Below are 18,033 nucleotides of genomic sequence, written 5' to 3'. Positions count from 1 at the left end.
ACGTTGAGCCTCTTAGGCAAACAGTGTGAAATGCCCGTTGTGCAAAGGAAAAACGAATACGTATATCCAAATGCCGTACTCTCAGCGCTTTGCTATCTTTAAAACACGGGCTAATTTGCAAAGATTTGGACAAAGCGTGTCCCCGGGGATAATGGAGCCTAGGATCTTACCTCTCTCCTCGGTCAGCACTTTCTAGTGAATTAATCTGCCCGCGAAGCTCACTTACGCTAGGAAAAAACCGGGGTTATGCTCAAATTACCCTCCTATACATGAGCAAGGTACATCAAGAGATGTGTATAAACAAGAAAAAGTATAAAAGGATCGATTCAATATTTATTTTCATACAGGGATAAACTAATTACCCTGATGTTTCAAAATAATTTTGGGAAAAAATGATATTCACAAGTCACAATAACATATATACGTATCAAGTGACAAGGTGGGGCACAGAAAAAATATCAACAAAAATTAATACATATATGCTAAAGACTATACAACAATGAAACACCCTAGTTTGCATTCATCTCTATATACAGTATATTATACAAAATATATACATCACATATACAATATCTACAAAACAGATACAAAACATATATACCCTAAAAAACACAAGACAATGTCACCGTGTACTCTCTTAAATCAAAGTGATACACTTCTAGGAAGTCCTAAGCAGCTCCAGAGGTATATCACCCCTAAATAATTATTTATAAGAGCGCTTATATTGGAATGTGAACCAACTTAAACTTTATAGCGGACTCCTTCTTAGAGTGTCGACGCTGTTGCGGTCGCGTTTCAGCCACTCGTTTCTATTGGCTTCATCAGGACAAGGGCATGAATACACTTAAACAATAGTGCAGGAGCACTCTCCGGTCCCTTATTGTACAGGGACGGGTCAATCTAGGTACTCAATCCAGGGGCACCTCAAGGGACTAAAAACATTTTGCGCCCATTTCCTTATTCAAAAGGTAGCTTCTGGCTTATTATATTTCTCTTGTCACTCTCCTCTTTCTTACACGCGGAATCCAACTTCTCTCAGGTCTTCTCCTCACATGGTTTTTCTAATTTCCGCCATAGTTAATTTGCAAAGATTAGGACAAAGCGTGTCCCCGAGGATAATGGAGTATAGGATCTTACCTCTCTCCTCGGTCGGCACTTTCTAGTGAATCAATCTGCTCGCTAAGCTCACTGAGTCATAAGTAGTAGAGGAAAGGGGGCGTGTCTACACCTCGCCGTGCAGTCACTAGGTGCTTGTTGGAGGCACGACCCCGTCCAGCCAATTAAAAAAGGGGGGGGGGGTGTCTAGGCCTGAAATGCTCTAATGACGCGTGTGAAAAGTGAAGAAAGGGAAGTCAGTTCAATAAGTATTAGTGTGTATATCAGTGTTAAGCAGCAGCGTTTAAAAGAAAGCCAAATCGTATGTCTACTGGCATTGAAATGGGAGCCCTATAGTATATACAGGCAAATGTTGACTATCTAGTATCAAACTATTGGTATTGTTGCCCAGAGAGATACATACATTATAATTGGTCACATAAGCACCTCCGGCTCATGGACTGTATCAAATTAAACCTTTTGACACAGTGAGTCACATTCTGCTGACACACTGTAGGAAATATTATAACCATTAGAAACATATAGCGTTTTAAACATGTACCAGGGTTAGTGTAATCATCTAAACATGTATATTTGTGATGTAAACACATTTCGGTCACAGTGACGACTTCATTGAAACATGTATATTAGCGATGCAAACAAATTTCGGTCATAGTTAAGACTTCATTGAATCATGGCCATGAGCTAATTATTATATTGAAAAATGTCATGTTAAGTTATATGCCATATCGCAACTGCACAGGTCATACAGTTAAACACATTTGTTTTAGTACCCCCTAGGTAGCAATCTAAAACTAGTGGTGGGTGGGTGGACTAGGTCGCCTGTACAACTGGTGTTAGTTCTCACATTTCTAGTCTGTCTATGCGAGGTATAGAGATCCTAGTGTTCCCTCATTCTGCTGCAGGCCTGCCATTTGTGCATAAGTGGCATCACGTTCATTGAGACCGTAGGTCACTGTGTCTAGTAGGTACATCCACTTACATTCTCGAATGTTCAGGATTGAGCTGAGGTCCCCTCCTCTTGCGCCTAGGGTAACCTTTTCCAACACTAGCCATTTGAGAGATTCAGGATTGTGCATTAGGGTGGTAAAATTTTCAGCCAAGGGTGCCCCCCCTGTCTTACATCTTAGTCTGCTACAATGTTGTAGGATCCGATTTCTCACTTTTTGCTTGGTTTGTCCCACGTACATTTGATCACATGGGCATAAAATAGCGTATATCACATCAGTGGTATCGCAGTTGATGTGTGATTTAAGGTTGATGGTATGATTCTTGTAGTTCAGTGTCTTGGTTTCCATGCACATAGTGCATGCCGTGCACTTCCTACATTTAAAGTGGCCAACCACCTTCGGCAGGTTCCATATTGTCTGAATTGTTGGAGCAGGGGGTGTTTCCAGTAGTGAGCGGACAACGTGATACTTGATATTTTTTTCTTTTTTAAATGCGTGCATGGGAGGCTCAGGCATCTCTATGGTATCATAGATCAGGCCTCAATGTTTGTTGATTGTCCTACGCATTGCTCCTTGTGCAATGCATAGTTATGCATATCATCCTGTCTTGTCCTGTGGTGCGTTGTCTGGGTAGGATCACTGAAATAATATCGAGCCCATTAATAACGAGTTACAAAAATATCGATGACAAAATATCGAGGGACAAAATATTGAGTTTCTATCTTCCTACAGGTAAGTACAAAAATATCGACTCTAAAATATCGACTGTAAATAATATAGACTGTCAAAATATCGTTTTTTTTATATGTCTTTAAATTAAGTTAAAACTAATATAAGAATAAATATATTTAATATAAACGTAGTTAAAATGATTAAATAAATGTAATATTAATAAATAATTAATGTAAATTACAAAAATTATATAACAAAAATAATAAATATATATATATATATATATATATATATATATATATAAATATATATATATATATATATAAATACATATTATTAACTAAACATATATAATATTTTTACCGTAGCATAGCAAAATGGTTAAAATTTATTGTAACAACTATAGTGAATTCAACAGTAGAAAAACGCAGGATAGCGTAGGGGTAAAAAATACTATTCCCACTCCAGTGGGTGCAACAGTAGGGAAAACGTTGGATAGCGTAGGGGTAATAATTACTATTCCCACTCCAGTGGGTGCAACAGTAGGGAAAGCGCTGGATAGCGTAGAGGTAAAAATTACTATTCCCACTCCTGTGGGTGCAACAGTAGGGAAAGCGATGGATAGCGTAGGGGTTAAAATTACTATTCCCACTCCAGTGGGTGCAACAGTAGGGAAAGCGTTGGATAGCGTAGGGGTAAAAATTACTATTCCCACTCCAGTGGGTGCAAGAGTAGGGAAAGCGTTGGATAGCGTAGGGGTAAAAATTACTATTCCCACTCCAGTGGGTGCAACAGTAGGGAAAGGGTTGAATAGCTTGGGGGTAAAAATTACTATTCCCACTCCAGTGAGTGTAACAGTAGGGAAAGCACTGGATAGCGTAGAGGTAAAAATTACTATTCCCACTCCAAAGAGTGCAACAGTAGGGAAAACATTGGATAGCGGAGGGATTAAAATTACTATTCCCACTCCAGTGGGTGCAACAGTAGGGAAAGCGTTGGATAGCATAGGGGTAAAAATTACTATTCCCACTCCAGTGGGTGCAACAGTAGGGAAAGCGTTGGATAGCGTAGGGGTTAAAATTACTATTCCCACTCCAGTGGGTGCAACAGTGGGAAAGCGTTGGATAGCGTAGGGGTAAAAATTACTATTCCCACTCCAGTGCGTGCAACAGTAGGGAAAGCGCTGGATAGCGTAGAGGTAAAAATTACTATTCCCACTCCAAAGAGTGTAATAGTAGGGAAAGCTCTGGATAGCATAGGGGTAAAAATTACTATTCCCACTCCAAAGAGTGCAACAGTAGGGAAAACATTGGATAGCGTAAGGGTTAAAATTACTATTCCCACTCCAGTGGGTGCAACAGTAGGGAAAGCGTTGGATAGCGTAGGGGTTAAAATTACTATTCCCACTCCAGTGGGTGCAACAGTAGGGAATGCGCTGGATAGCGTAGTGGTTAAAATGACTATTAATTAATTAACAATAAACAATGTTAATTAATTTACATCATTAATTAATTATTATTAAATTACTTCCCACCCTATCCCCCTATAAACTCACAACCCACTACAGAAAATGATGTACTAAATATTAATTATTTATCAATTAAATATTTATATTTAATTACCTATTATATTTTAATTAATTACCAATTAATATTTATTTAACAACTATTATTAATTTACATAATTAATTAATTATTATTAAATTACTTCCCACCCTATCCTCCTATAAACCCACAACCCGCTACAGAAAATAATTTACTAAATATTAATTATTTATCAATTAAATATTAATAATTAATTACCAATTATATTTTAATTAATTACCAATTAATAATTAATTAACAATTATTATTAATTTACATAATTAATTAATTATAATAAAATTACTTCCCACCCTATTCCCCTATAAACCCACAACCCGCTACAGAAAATAATTTACTAAAAATTAATTATTAATCAATTATTATTTTTTACCAATTATAATTTAATTATTTACCAATTAATAATTAATTAACAATTATTATTAATTTACATAATTAATGAATTATAATTAAATTACTTCCCACCCTATTCCCCTATAAACCCACAACCCGCTACAGATTTATATTACACAATTATTAAAAAATATTAAAAACTACCTTATTTTCGACTTTTTTTTGTCTATATTATGTCTGGTCGATATTTTGGCTAGTCTATATTTTTTACTCAATATTTTGTCCAAACGATATTTTGGATTTGATATTATGTCTGTTTACCGTCTGGGTGTCAACAAGTGTTCTCTGTCATTATACCAGGCCCTTTTCCTGGCTCTTTTGACCAGCCTCTTGGGGTATCCTCTTTCTAAGAGGCGGGTGATCAAATCATCTGATTCCTTAAAGAAATCTTTCAATGAGCAGTACCTCTGGATCCGGAGGAACTGTCCGAAAGGGAGGTTGTCTCGGAGTCCTCTGGTATAGTGACTTGTATATCTTAGTAGTGTTTTTCTTTCACCCGGTATCCTGTATAGGGTGGTATATAGGTGATCCTCCTTGACTTTTATAAACAGCGATGCTCTCGCACACATAAACAAGGTATAACACTGGTAGTTATGTAACAGTAAACGCAATACATATTTCCCAGTCGCCGTTTTCCGCACAAAGGTCCGTTGTTCGGAAAACGGTGACCGGGAAATATAGGAGGAGGGATGCCACTTAGCTGAATAACGCCAAGATACGAGCGATACTTGCGGAACTAGAAACTGAAGGTGGATCCCCTCCCGCGTATTTTGACTCAGCACCTCTGACCCAGTGTGCTTGAGTTCTTCAGACAGACACATACATGTTCCTTGAATATTTAACGGTAATTGACAAGTAGCTGCATCGATAACGTTAGGCATAATTGATTCGGATCTATTGCGAATCTTTTTCTTCCGAACCTACATTCATGTAGGTCGTGCCACAAGCCCTGAAGAGTCGTGGTGAAATACTCCCACACGACGAAACACGTGTCGGTTGGTTGTGGACCCATTAAAACCACCTACCTTAAGAATATACCCAAGAAACTGCATCTGTCTACTTATTGGCTACATATGTATTGTGTTTACTGTTACATAACTACCAGTGTTATACCTTGTTTATGTGTGCGAGAGCATCGCTGTTTTTGATTGTTGGGAAGGTCTATGCAGATTTTCCTATTGAACGGTTAAGGGGTCTTTTCCGTTCGCTCTTACGCACCATACCTTTACCTAGCCTTTGAGACACACTCAACATACACACCAGGTAGAGCGCCCTTTTTATCTGAGACTTCTAAAAAACCCCATCAGCTGTACTCCTTGACTTTTATGTTAATATCCAAGAAATCGATGGTGTCCCTGTCGAAATGCATGGTAAACTTGATGCCCTCGGATTTTAAATTTAGCCACATGAAGAAGGACCTCATGTCTTGTTCCTCGCCTGTCCATACGAGGAACACGTTGTCAATATATCTTCGCCATTCAGTGATGTTGTTCCTATATGGGTTGACAGGTGAAAGTATATAATTTTGTTCGAAATTATTCATGAAGTGAATAGCAAGGTCCGGGGCAAAGGCAGCCCCCATCGAAACGCCCTTGCTTTGGAAGAAGAATTGTTTTTGAAATACAAAAAAGTTTTTGGTCATTGCCACCTCCAGAAGTTCTACTATGAATTCGGTGGGGAAGGTAGTGGGTTGTGGTCTCCTGTCCAGGGCTCTTGTCATTGATTCCAGACCTGGTGCTTGTGGGATGCTCGTATAGAGCGAAACGATGTTCATGGTGGTCAGTATTTGTTTGTACCTGTCAAATGCCATCTCATCCACCAGAATAATCACCTGTATCTCTTAGATATGTTTCAGTTGTTTCTGCAAGGGGCTTGAGAAAAAAGTCAACATATTTACAGACCGGTTCTAAGAGGGATCCTGATATTATTGGTCGTCCTGGCAGTTTCAGTGGATCCTTGTGTACTTTTGGTAAAGTATAGATGGTAGAAATCCGAGGCTGGTTCACATTAAGGTATTCATATTCCTTATCAGTAAGGAATCCTGCTTCCTTTCCTCTTTCCGTAACGTTTTTGATTCTCAACCTGATTTCTTTAGTGGGATCACCACTGATGGGTGTGTAGCTGGTTCCATCTGTTAATTGAGCGTAGATCTCTGCTTTGTAGTCCTGGACGTCTTGCATCACAATTGCTCCCCCTTTATCTGCTGGTTTTATAACAATTGAGTTATTGTTCTTCAGGGTATTGAGGGCTTCACATTCCCCTTGGTGATGTTATGTTTCACTATGGTCTCTTTGCGCAGATCTTCAGATGAAGATATTGTTAATGCGTGTTTGAAGTAATGTCTCAATCGTTTCTTTCGAAAGAATCTCCGTCATTCTGTCTTTACGCTGAAACGATTCATATTGGAGGTGGGTACAAATGACAGTCCCTTCGTGAGCACACTCATCTCCTCTGTGGAGAGTTCATGGGCTGATAGGTTAATGATGGGATTCCTCTGATTCTGATTAAACAACAGAAAGAGTTCCCAGTTGTTTAACTGTAGAAAAGTCACAACATTAGAATGCTGAAATAGCTGTTAAATTAATTCACAGCAGGCGTAACAATAGAAAGAAGATTGTAGAATCATTGAGCATACGTATTTAGCTGAAAAACATTAAACAGAAATGTATCACATATGCTAAGATGAAGTTTCCTAAATTTGTTACGGTGAGGGCAATAATATTTTTAGATATAATGAAAAAACTACAATTGTGTCCGATTAGAGCTTTTAGGAGTTAAAACGGATAATTGGGTGGGACAAACGGGTGTGTCACTGTTGATGCTCATGTTCTACTCACAGCCGCACCAGGAGAGGGGTATCGGATTGGCCGGGGGTTATGTGGGAGGGGAAATAGGCAGTGTTTGAAGGCACGCTGCTAAGCAATGCTATGTACTGTTGTTTGTTGACCTATATTGAAATAAAAAAAGCAAATAAACAAAGAGAACTGTACTGTAACCAATGAGAGTTATAAAGTAACATCAAAAAGACACATAAGTACACAAAATTTCCCCAAAATATTAGACAATGTTCTTAATTATTTGCAGCTTTGGCACACCATCCTCGCACCCAACCGTCGAACCAAGACACCCCACCGCCACCCTCCGCACCTGGACCGCAGTGACCACCGAAGACACAGCCGGCACGATGAACACCATCCACTCCAGGTCTCTGATTGACCCCTGCCCCCACCACGTCTTCAACAAGGCCGACTCCACCATCGCACCCCAACTCCGAGACGTCATCAACACCTCCTTCGACACCGCCACCTTCCCGGAGACCTGGAAGCATGCCGAGCTCAGCGCCCTACTGAAGAAACCAACAGCGGACCCCACCGACCTCAAGAACTTCCGCCCCATCTCGCTCCTCCCTTTTCCTGCCAAAGTCATCGAGAAGATCGCCAACAGACAGCTTGCCGCCTTCCTCGAGACGAATGGGTCCCTTGACCCATCGCAGTCCGGTTTCAGAGCCAACCACAGCACCGAGACCGCCCTCATCGCAGCCACCGACGACATCCGAGCCCTTCTCGACAACGGGGAAACAGCAGCACTCATCCTCCTGGACCTCTCCGCCGCGTTCGACACTGTCTGACACCGCACCCTAGTCCAACGCCTCAGCAACACCGGCATTCAAGAGAAGGCATTGAAGTGGATCATCTCGTTCCTCGCTGGAAGAACACAGAGAGTCCGCCTCCCCCCGTTTCGTTCTGAGGCCACCAAAGTCATCTGCGGCGTCCCGCAAGGATCATCACTCAGCCCCACCCTCTTCAACGTCTACATGAGACCTCTCGCAGCCATCGCACGCCAACACAACCTCAACATCATCTCCTACGCCGACGACACCCAGCTGATCCTCTCCCTCACCAGAGGCCCCGACACCGCCAGAACCAGCCTCCACGAAGGGATGAAAGACGTTGCCGAGTGGATGAAGAACAGCCGCTTGAAATTGAACTCAGACAAGACGGAAGTCCTCATCCTTGGGCCATCACCCACCGCCTGGGACAACTCCTGGTGGCCCCCAGCCCTGGGCACCCCCCCCCAAGCCAACAGACCACGCACGCAACCTGGGCTTCATCCTGTACTCCTCCCTCTCGATGACCAGACAAGTCAACGCCATCTCCTCTTCATGCTTTCACACCCTCCGCATGCTCCGCAAGATCTTCCGATGGATCCCAATCGAAACCAGGAAGACGGTCACCCAGGCCCTCGTCACCAGCCGGCTGGACTACGGAAACACCCTCTACGCCAGAACCACAGCCAAGCTACAGAAAAGACTACAACGCATCCAGAACGCCTCTGCCTGACTCGTCCTGGACATCCCTCGATGCAGTCACATCTCCGGCCACCTGAGGAACCTGCACTGGCTCCCCGTCAACAAGAGGATCACGTTCAGGCTCCTCACCCACGCACACAAGTCTCTCCACAACCTGGGCCCCGAGTACCTCAACGACCGCCTGACCTTCCACACGCCCACCCGCCAGCTACGATCCGCTAGCCTCGCCCTCGCCGCCGTACCACGCATCCGCAGAGCCACCGCCGGAGGCAGATCCTTCTCCTACCTGGCGGCCAAGACATGGAACTCCCTCCCCATCCACCTTCGGCTGACCCAGGACCACCTCGCCTTCAGGAGTCAACTCAAGACATGGCTGTTCGAGCAGTAGCGGCCCCCTTCCCCCAAGCGCCTTGAGACCCTTCCTGGTGAGTAGCGCGCTATACAAATGCTATGATTGATTGATTGATTGATTGCGATGAGAACCGCTATGGCTGGTCATGTTCATATTATCTCTGCAATTCAGAGATATATATCTTGGTCCGACTTCTCCACTGATATGTTCTTATAATAGTTAAATGTATTTCCCTGACAAAATACATTATAATTATGCATGGAGTAACTTCATTAAAGCTTAACTGAAATGTCTTGATTGATTTGCTTGTATCTAAATCTATAAAGGACTGTAATAGATGATTTACTCAGTCAATAGTTTTACTTTTACCCTGCTTACAATGTAAGTGCTAAAATTCTGACAGAAATTTGAAATCCGATGCGTGTCACGATTTGTGCGATAGCGATGACACCCTCCAAATTTGGATTTAGGCACGTCCAAGTTTCCAAAATTTATCAAGGAGAAATGGTCTGTGGAAAAATACATAAAAATCTTTGTTTTAATTATGCATTTTGCAGTTTATGCCTCATTTTGCAGTTAAAAACCCAGGAGAATTAGGTATTTACCTGGTGTGGCAAATGCCACACCCTACTTTTTCCTACGGCTTGGAGTCAGGGGCTATTTGTAAACTAAAAAGTGCCTTAATGGAAATGTGTGAATTTAATACTTTTAATTAATTGCAATTAATTTTTTTGTCGCTTATACAGAATTTATAGAAATAGTGTTTTATTAAGAAAATTCTCCCCATTTTTTCCAATACGTAATTTTATGCAATGGAGACACTCAGTGTCATTTTTTTCCCCCTTCTTACGACCTTCTTAATAATAAGGGGTTTCTGGCTTTATAAATGGCCTGTAAGCATTAGATTTTTTTTAAACCATTTTTATACAGGGAAAACTAGGAAGAGACAAGGCAGGTCGAGTCCCTATCATTTAGATATGTGACTCAGCAGTTTTCGCTCTTTGAACCTGTAACGAAAAACAGGGAGTCTCTCATTTGAAATAAAATGTGAATCTAATTTGTACAATAAACTAAACAAAATCCCAAGGCGCTTCTAGGAAACTTTGTAGATTTTAATTATTGTATTCGGAATCATTTTCCATTTTTCTGCCTTCTATGATGCACTGAGCGTTACATGAGTTTTTGTTTGCCCTTTCTTTGCAGAATGATCGAATTAACCGACAGTACCAAGCCGCAGAGCTGTTCCTGCTACAGATGATTGAACCCGGTTCATTTGTTGGCGTAGTCGCTTATGAATCTAATGCACACATCAAATCTAACCTACGTCAAATAATCAACGACAACGATAGAAAGAATTTGGTTAGCGCACTCCCGACAATAGCGTCAGGAGGAACAAATATATGTGCAGGAATACGAAAGGGATTTGAGGTAAGGCGCATTACACATGCTATCTTTGTTTGAAAAAGCTTAAGTTTTTTAAGTCATTGTTGTTCTGTCCTGAGTGAGTAAGGACAGGTAATAGGCACGAGTAGCCACGGGCGGTAGTGGGAGTACCTGCAGGGCTGTGACGTGGGGAGGGGGAGGAGCAGGGTGGGGGGTAGTAATCTATGAATTACGGAGGTTTAAAGGTAAGTAAACATATAAATAAATAGAACAAATTTTGTTGAGTGCACTGCATCCCCAAATGCGATGCAGTGCGAGCAACGAAATTCGTTTTATTTATTTATATGTTTACTTACCTGTAAACCTCCGTAATCCATAGATTACTACACCCCACCCTGCCCCTACACCTCCCCACGTCACGCCCTGCAGGTACTTCCACTACCGACTGCGGCTGAGCACGAGGCCGTGTCGCAGCGTAATCCGGGTCGCAGTATATGTAAATGTGAATGTAAATGTGTGTGTCTTGTAAAGCGCACTGCTACCCGGAGGCGTCCTGGCGCTATAGACCGCTGGGGAACCCATCCTGGCTTTCCCTGTGAGATGTTCCCTCCTGGGTATCTCCAAGGTGAAACCAGGCATCCCCGGCATTTGTGGGGGGCCGTTGTGGAGATGAGGCAAGCTAATGCCCAGAGTTGCCGAGTGTGATCCCTGGTTAGAGTAGGCACCGAGGCGAGAATTATCAAGTCCGCTGACCCTGGTTCACGACCCTGCCGCGTCGGGAATTGAACCCTGGTTCCCGGCTGTCCTCTGCTTCCGGGTCTGCTACCTCTAACCAGTGAGCCACACCACTCACCAGTCACTTGAGTGGTTAGCCTTGGTCTGACCCGGATGTCTGGTCACAACCTCATTTATTCACTCACACACTTCCGCTGGGCGAAGTACCATCTGGCATAGAAACACAGGGCTAGTGTGTAGGATACCCCTTCGTAATGGAACCAACATGGTTGGGGCGGGGGCGGGAGAGAGAGAGAGAGAAAAGAAAAAAACTGCCCATTTCAAACACTTAGTCCAAAACGAAACCTCTCAGTCAAGATGACACCACAGGATTGGCCCGGAGGTGGTACCTCCGTCCTCCTCGACGTTGACTCCCTTCTAGGTTGACCAACCGTCCGTAAATTTCACGGACAGTCCGTAATTTCGGCCGCCTGTCCGTTGTCCGTGAAGGATTCTTTAACGGACGCCATTTGTCCGTAATTTTAACCGGGCACGGTCGCACATCCCTAAAGCAGGCACAGCTTTCACTCACCTCCCTTCCTGACTTTACATGACACATTCAGGGCTGTTTGCATCTGAATAGATGCCCCTGCTCTTGAAGCTGCAGCCCCCACCCCTCACACCTCCAACCCTTGATGAGCTGTTAAGCGGTGCTTGAAGGTGGCTGAGAGGGAGGGGCTGCAGCTTCAGGAGAAGGGGCATCTATTGAGATGCAAACAGCCCTGAATGCGTCTTGTATCTGCAATTTGTGTGAGACATTCCCTTTCTGCCCAGGGCCCCAAACATCCTACAACCAGTCTGGTTTACACAGAGGCAGCACGTGGTTCTCATCACAGCACAGAGCTTAATAATGTCACCAAATTGTAAACAAACCTTGATTCTTCAAACATGCAGTCTTTAATGTAATAAAATAAAGAAATGGCACAATCGCACCCACACTGATTAACAAAGTAAGGAGGACAATCAGTTAAATCAGTTCTCTCGGAGTATCTCCTTTAAGTACTGTACATCACAGTGGGGGCTGGTAAAAGTAACATTTTGGAAAGAGAGACTGACTTCTCATTGTCTTGTCCAGGAGGGGTTGAGGAGCCCTACCCCACCCTGGAAGAGACCAAGATGATACTAGGATACTGCATGCCCACCCCTGTGCCCACCCTGTTGGATCCTGTTCCCCCTCCTTCCCATTCCCCTCCCCCCAGTGATGGCTCCTGTCCCTCCCCCTCCCCTCCACCTGTGGTGGATCCTGTCTCTGCCCTGGGTGGCTTCTGTCCCAGTCCAGGAATGGCTTCTGCAGCTCAAAAAGGCTCAGCTCGAAATGAATATGAAAAGGTGGGCGAGTGAGTAAGTGAAGGGATGGGTGGATCGCTGGATGAATTAGTGAAAGGGTGCATGGATGAATGAAAGATTGAATAGATGGATAATAAAAGAGGATGGATGGATTGATGAGTGAGTGGTGGAAGGATGGAAGGGAGAAAAGGTAAATAGCTGGATGTATGGGTGGAAGGGTAGCTGGATGGATAAAAGGGTGGATGGATGAGTGAAAAGATGGATGAGTGAAAAGGTGGATGAGTGAGTGAGTGGGTGGGTGGGTGGATGGATGAGTGAAATGATGGATGGATTGATGAATTGATAAGTGCAAGGGTAAATGGATGGACAGATGAGTGAAAGGATGGATGTAAGGATTGATGAGTGAGTGAAAGGGAGGGTAGATGGACTAAAGGATGAATAGATGATTGAAGGAGTAAAAGGATGAATGGATGAGAGAAAAGATGGATGAGTGATAGGGTCAATGGATGGATTCATGAGTGGATGAGTAGATGGATGGATGGGTGGGTGGATGGACGGATGAAAGGAAGGATTGCTAAATGAAAGGGACGATGGAGAGAGAAAGGGACGATGGTGGATGGTTGGAAGGATGAGTGACTGGGTGGATGGATGAGTAAGAGAAAGGATGGATGGATGGGTGAAAGGGTAAATGGCTGGATGGATGAGTGAATGGATGGATGGGTAGAAGAGTGGATGGATGAGTGTACAGATGGCTAGGGTGAAAGGGTGGATGGATGGATAAAGGATGAATGAAGGGATGGATGAGTGAAAGGATAGATGAAAGGATACATGATGGATAGGTTTGCAAATGGTTGAATATGTTTGGATATGGCTGGGCTTACTTATATACCATTGCGCGACCTCTGATGTGTCTGTAAAACTTATCCAATTGTCCTGAAGTTTTGTCCTGAATTTTGACCTCCTGTCTTGAATTTGTGTCCTGAATTTTGACCCTTTGTCCTGAATTTTTACACTCACTGTCCTGAATTTGCACCAATGCTAGGTGGTCACCCTATTCCCCTCTCTGCGGTCTTCAGCTCTGAGCGCCCTTGAGGAGCTGTCACTAGATGCGCTGAGTAGAGGTAGGTCCTGTCGGTTGGGCAGCCAGGTGTCCAGCCGCGGCCAGTGGAGGGAGTTGCGGTGGGGCAGAAAGGCAGGGCGGGGGAGGGGAGGGTAGGGGTGCTAAAAACCGGAATATGGATAATTGGAGGTAAGTAAACAATTTAATAAAGAAAACTAATTTTGTAGCGCGCCCTGCATCGCAAAATGTGATGCAGCCCCCGCTACGAAATTCATTTTAATAATTAAATTGTTTACTTACCTCCAATTATCCATATTCTGATTTTTAGTACACCCCACCCTGCCCCTCACCCGCCCTGGCTTTCTGCCCCACCGCAAATCCCTCCACGGGCCGTGGCTGCAGGTGTCCTCTACACCGGACTCAGCAGTAGATTCGACATCACCTGAATTAGGCGCCCCCAAACAGGGAGACGCAGGATGTTGATACTTCTTAAAAATTGAGATGTTTCTGGTGATTGTTTCACCACCTTTCCTGGCAGAACCCATTGTACCTTTGATCGCCTGGATGACCCATGGGTCCAGTTCAAGTGGGAGTGAGAACTTCCCTCAGGGATTTTGATTTCTCACTAATACCAGGTCACCTGCTGCCAACAACCAACTATTGGCATGCAGTCGCCTGGACATTTGATCATTCTTGGCCCATCACTGCTGAAGCTGTTCAGCAACTTGATCACGTAGGCGTCATGATGGAGTCACCTGAGGGATGACATCCTCCACCATCCGGTGGATGCAGAGCACCCGGGGCTGACCATGGCCGTGGTGTGAGGTGTCAGACGGTATTCTCTCAGAAAAGTGTACAGGGCGCATTCCATGTTCTGTTCCCGGGCAACAGATACCCTCAGGACCTTATTAAGTGTGTGCATAAAGCGTTCTGCTTCCCCATTCGCTTGGGGCCACCGTGGTGTGATCTTGTGGTGCCGAACACCTCAGGATTAGAGGTAGTTAGTAAACTTGTGACTAGAAAAAGGTGAACCATTGTTTGTGCGCAGCTCTCGAATAAGTCCATGGGTGGCCATTATCTTCTAGATCCGCGGTATCGTGTTGCTCGCTGTGGTAGACTCCAGAATCTGAACCTCTGTATTATTTGAACAATCGTTGATGACAACGAGCATGTGTCTTTCATCAGGTAGACTCACGAAGTCCGCACTAGCTCTGCGCCAGGGGTGAGGGGGTAAATCTTCTGTCGCAATCGGTGCAGGTGGTTCAGCTGGGCTAACAGCATGACATAGAGAGCAAGGCCGGACTGTCTGCTCTATGACGCTGTCCAAATCGGGAAACCACACCTTGCAGCGCAGTTGTGACTTGATTTGGACTATTCCCTGGTGGGCGATGTGAGCCAAATCAATCACCCGTTGCTGCAGTGCTCTGGGAATGACCAGGTGGGTTCCTCTCATTAAGCATCCTTCCGGGGAAATGGCCAATTCCGTACGGACATTATGCAGGTCTTTGAGTGCCGTTTGTGCTTCCTCAGCTCTGCTTGTCAAATTTTCAAGTAGGAGGTGCCACTTTCCTGACAATACTGCAGAGGCCACCATCTTCCAGCACTCATTCACTTTGGTTGCTTCCACGATATCTTCCAGCGAGATACGAAGGGGGCGATAACTTTCAACCACCAGCTTGATGTATTCTTCGATCTCCCCTGCTTCATCTTCCTCCTCCTTGGTCACCGGCCTCTAATGCCTGAACAGAAAATTGGCTGGATTGTGTGTTCCTGGGCAATAGACCACATTGAACTGGTATTCCTGTAGCTGCAGGATCAATTTATTTTTCAATCCTCGGTGGAGGTTTTGACGAGACTCCCATGAAGAGTGGGATCAGCGGTTTGTGGTCTGTGTGGACAGTTAATGGTTGACCATACAGGTACCGATGGAAATGGTGGCACCCCCAGTGGATCGCTATTGCCTCTTTTTCGATGTGTGAATACCGCTGTTCAGTGTCGGTTAGGGCACGGCTTGCATAGGCTACCAGGGCCCATTCCCCGTCCAGTTACTTTTGTGACAGTACTGCACCAAGTCCAATGGGGCTCGCATCGACTGACAGCTCCGACTCGCGTGTCGGGTTGAAGTAGAGTAAAGTGGTCTCAGCTTCGAGGGCACGTTTGGTGTCCAGAAAAGCTTTTTCATGCACAGGTCCCCACTCCCAAGTGGTGATGTTCTTCATGAGTTCTTGTAATGGTGCAGTGAGGTCTGTCAGGTTTCAGACAAAACGGCCATAGTATGTGACCATACCCAGGAAACCTCTCACACCAGTAACGGTGGTGGGGGCCGGTGCGGTCTGGATGTCACAGACTTTTCCGGGATCCCGCAGCACTCCATGCTGGGAGAAATAGTATGCAAACAAAGCACCTTCCTTTTGGAGGAATGAACACTTCTAACAATGTAGGGTGAGGCAATCTCTGGAATACGTCCCGGAGGCGGTCCATGTGTTCCTCTGAGGTAGGTGCATGTGCCAAAATGACATCACTATCCTCTAGGCTGAGCGCAAAATCAACTGTGAAACATAGAGGTTTCTTATCCAAGTTCCATGAATTTTAATTTCACCTTTTGAGTTTTTCAAATGTGAATTAAGACATTGTGTATCAAAAGAACTTCCTTGCGTGCATAATTACATTCTTATGTCGCAATATTGATGATTGCATGTCAATTTCAATTCACCCAATGCATTTCGGGTCATGCAACCGTGACCCTTCGTCAGGAGTCTGAAACAAGGGACAAACAGGACCAAATTAGTCACTCCGTTGACATATAAGAATAGTGTTAAGGCAAAAGATAATAAACATGCCGTACTGTCACATTCGATCCCAAAGTGCCGTGGTTGTTTCAGACCCCTGACGAAGGGTCACGGTTGCATGACAAAACGGCCATAATTTATGGAACTTGGATAAGAAACCTCTATGTTTCACAGTTGATTTTGCGCTCAGCCTAGAGGATAGATGATCCTACCCTCAATACTTGCTATGGCATTGAAAGGCACAACCTTACTATGTGCGACGACCAGAGCGCATTTCGAATATACGTAGACTCACCATTATAAACTGTTCAGCAACGAGTGCACAGGGATAACACACCTTCTCAAAATGACATCACTAACATTTATGACCTCTCTTAGGTCGGAGAGCACTCCTCTAATGGTGTCTTGAAAGACCTCCTCTGCACTGGAGACTCCAAAAAGGAAACACTTGTATCTGCGTAGTCCCATATGTGTGCAGAATGTTGTTATGGCTCTCGACTCGGGGCCTAGCAGTAGTTGGTGATAGCCCGCCCGTAGGTCCATCGTTGAAAACCACTGCAAACCACTCACTTCCACAACTATGTCATCCACCATAGGGGTTAGATGATGTTCCGTCTTTAATGCGTGATTCGGTAAGGGCATTTCCATGCCTGGTTGCTTAGACTTTCGGGCTATCACAATGGGAGACACCCAGGGAGTCGAACCTTCCACACGCCCAATGATATCAGCTGCCTCTAGCTTTTTCAGCTCTTCCTCAACCTTTGGATGAGATGAAAAGCCACTTGTCAGTGTTTGAAAGCGACTGGCTGGATCGACCGATCCACGTGGAGCTGAACCATGTGACCCTTGAGGCATCCTATGCCTTCGAACAGAGAATTGAATTCTTTCACCAGGGATTAAACATTTTCCTGGTGCACAGCGAATGCAAAGGCTACCAACTGCAGGTGCTCTGCCATGCGGTAGCTCAGCAACATCCCAGACCCTTCCTGGGTGACATAAACCTTGGCTCGGGTGGACCGTGACTCATAGGAGATGATGGTAGTGAATACGCCTGCCAAAGGAAGAGGCGTCGTGGAGCCATACGCAAATACTTGTGTGGAAGTTGGCCGCAGGGTCGGCTGTGTTGGGAGAGCCCTTAGCATTGACTTCGCCACGAAGTTTATAGAGGCTCCTGGGTAGATAAGCGCCTGTATCGGGTGTCCAGCAACACTTATGCTGCATTTCGGGATTCTCCACTTGGGGCATCCTCTTCCCCTCCTGTCTGCGGGGTATCCATGGCGTTGACCTGTCGGCCTCGCTGTCATCTTCACTCAGCGAAACAGCATGCCTTTGCTTTTGCGCTCTTTA

The 18,033-nt window shown here is 44.5% G+C and overlaps 1 protein-coding gene across 1 annotated transcript in view; it reads left to right on the top strand.

Moving 5' to 3' along the window:
- LOC147663748 (calcium-activated chloride channel regulator 1-like) overlaps nucleotides 1-18,033 on the top strand; it is a 642,892-nt gene that overhangs the window by 293,398 nt on the left and 331,461 nt on the right. Inside the window, exon 7 of the mRNA XM_086950229.1 lies at nucleotides 10,597-10,821. Within this exon, the coding sequence (XP_086806355.1) occupies nucleotides 10,597-10,821 (225 nt within the window). The remainder of the gene's footprint in view (nucleotides 1-10,596; nucleotides 10,822-18,033) is intronic.

Source organism: Lissotriton vulgaris, unplaced genomic scaffold (genome assembly GCF_964263255.1).
Source record: "Lissotriton vulgaris unplaced genomic scaffold, aLisVul1.2 SCAFFOLD_1064, whole genome shotgun sequence".
Taxonomy (NCBI): domain Eukaryota; kingdom Metazoa; phylum Chordata; class Amphibia; order Caudata; family Salamandridae; genus Lissotriton; species Lissotriton vulgaris.
The sequence above is the reverse complement of the archived record's forward strand: the minus strand, read 5'-3'. Positions and strand labels throughout refer to the sequence as shown.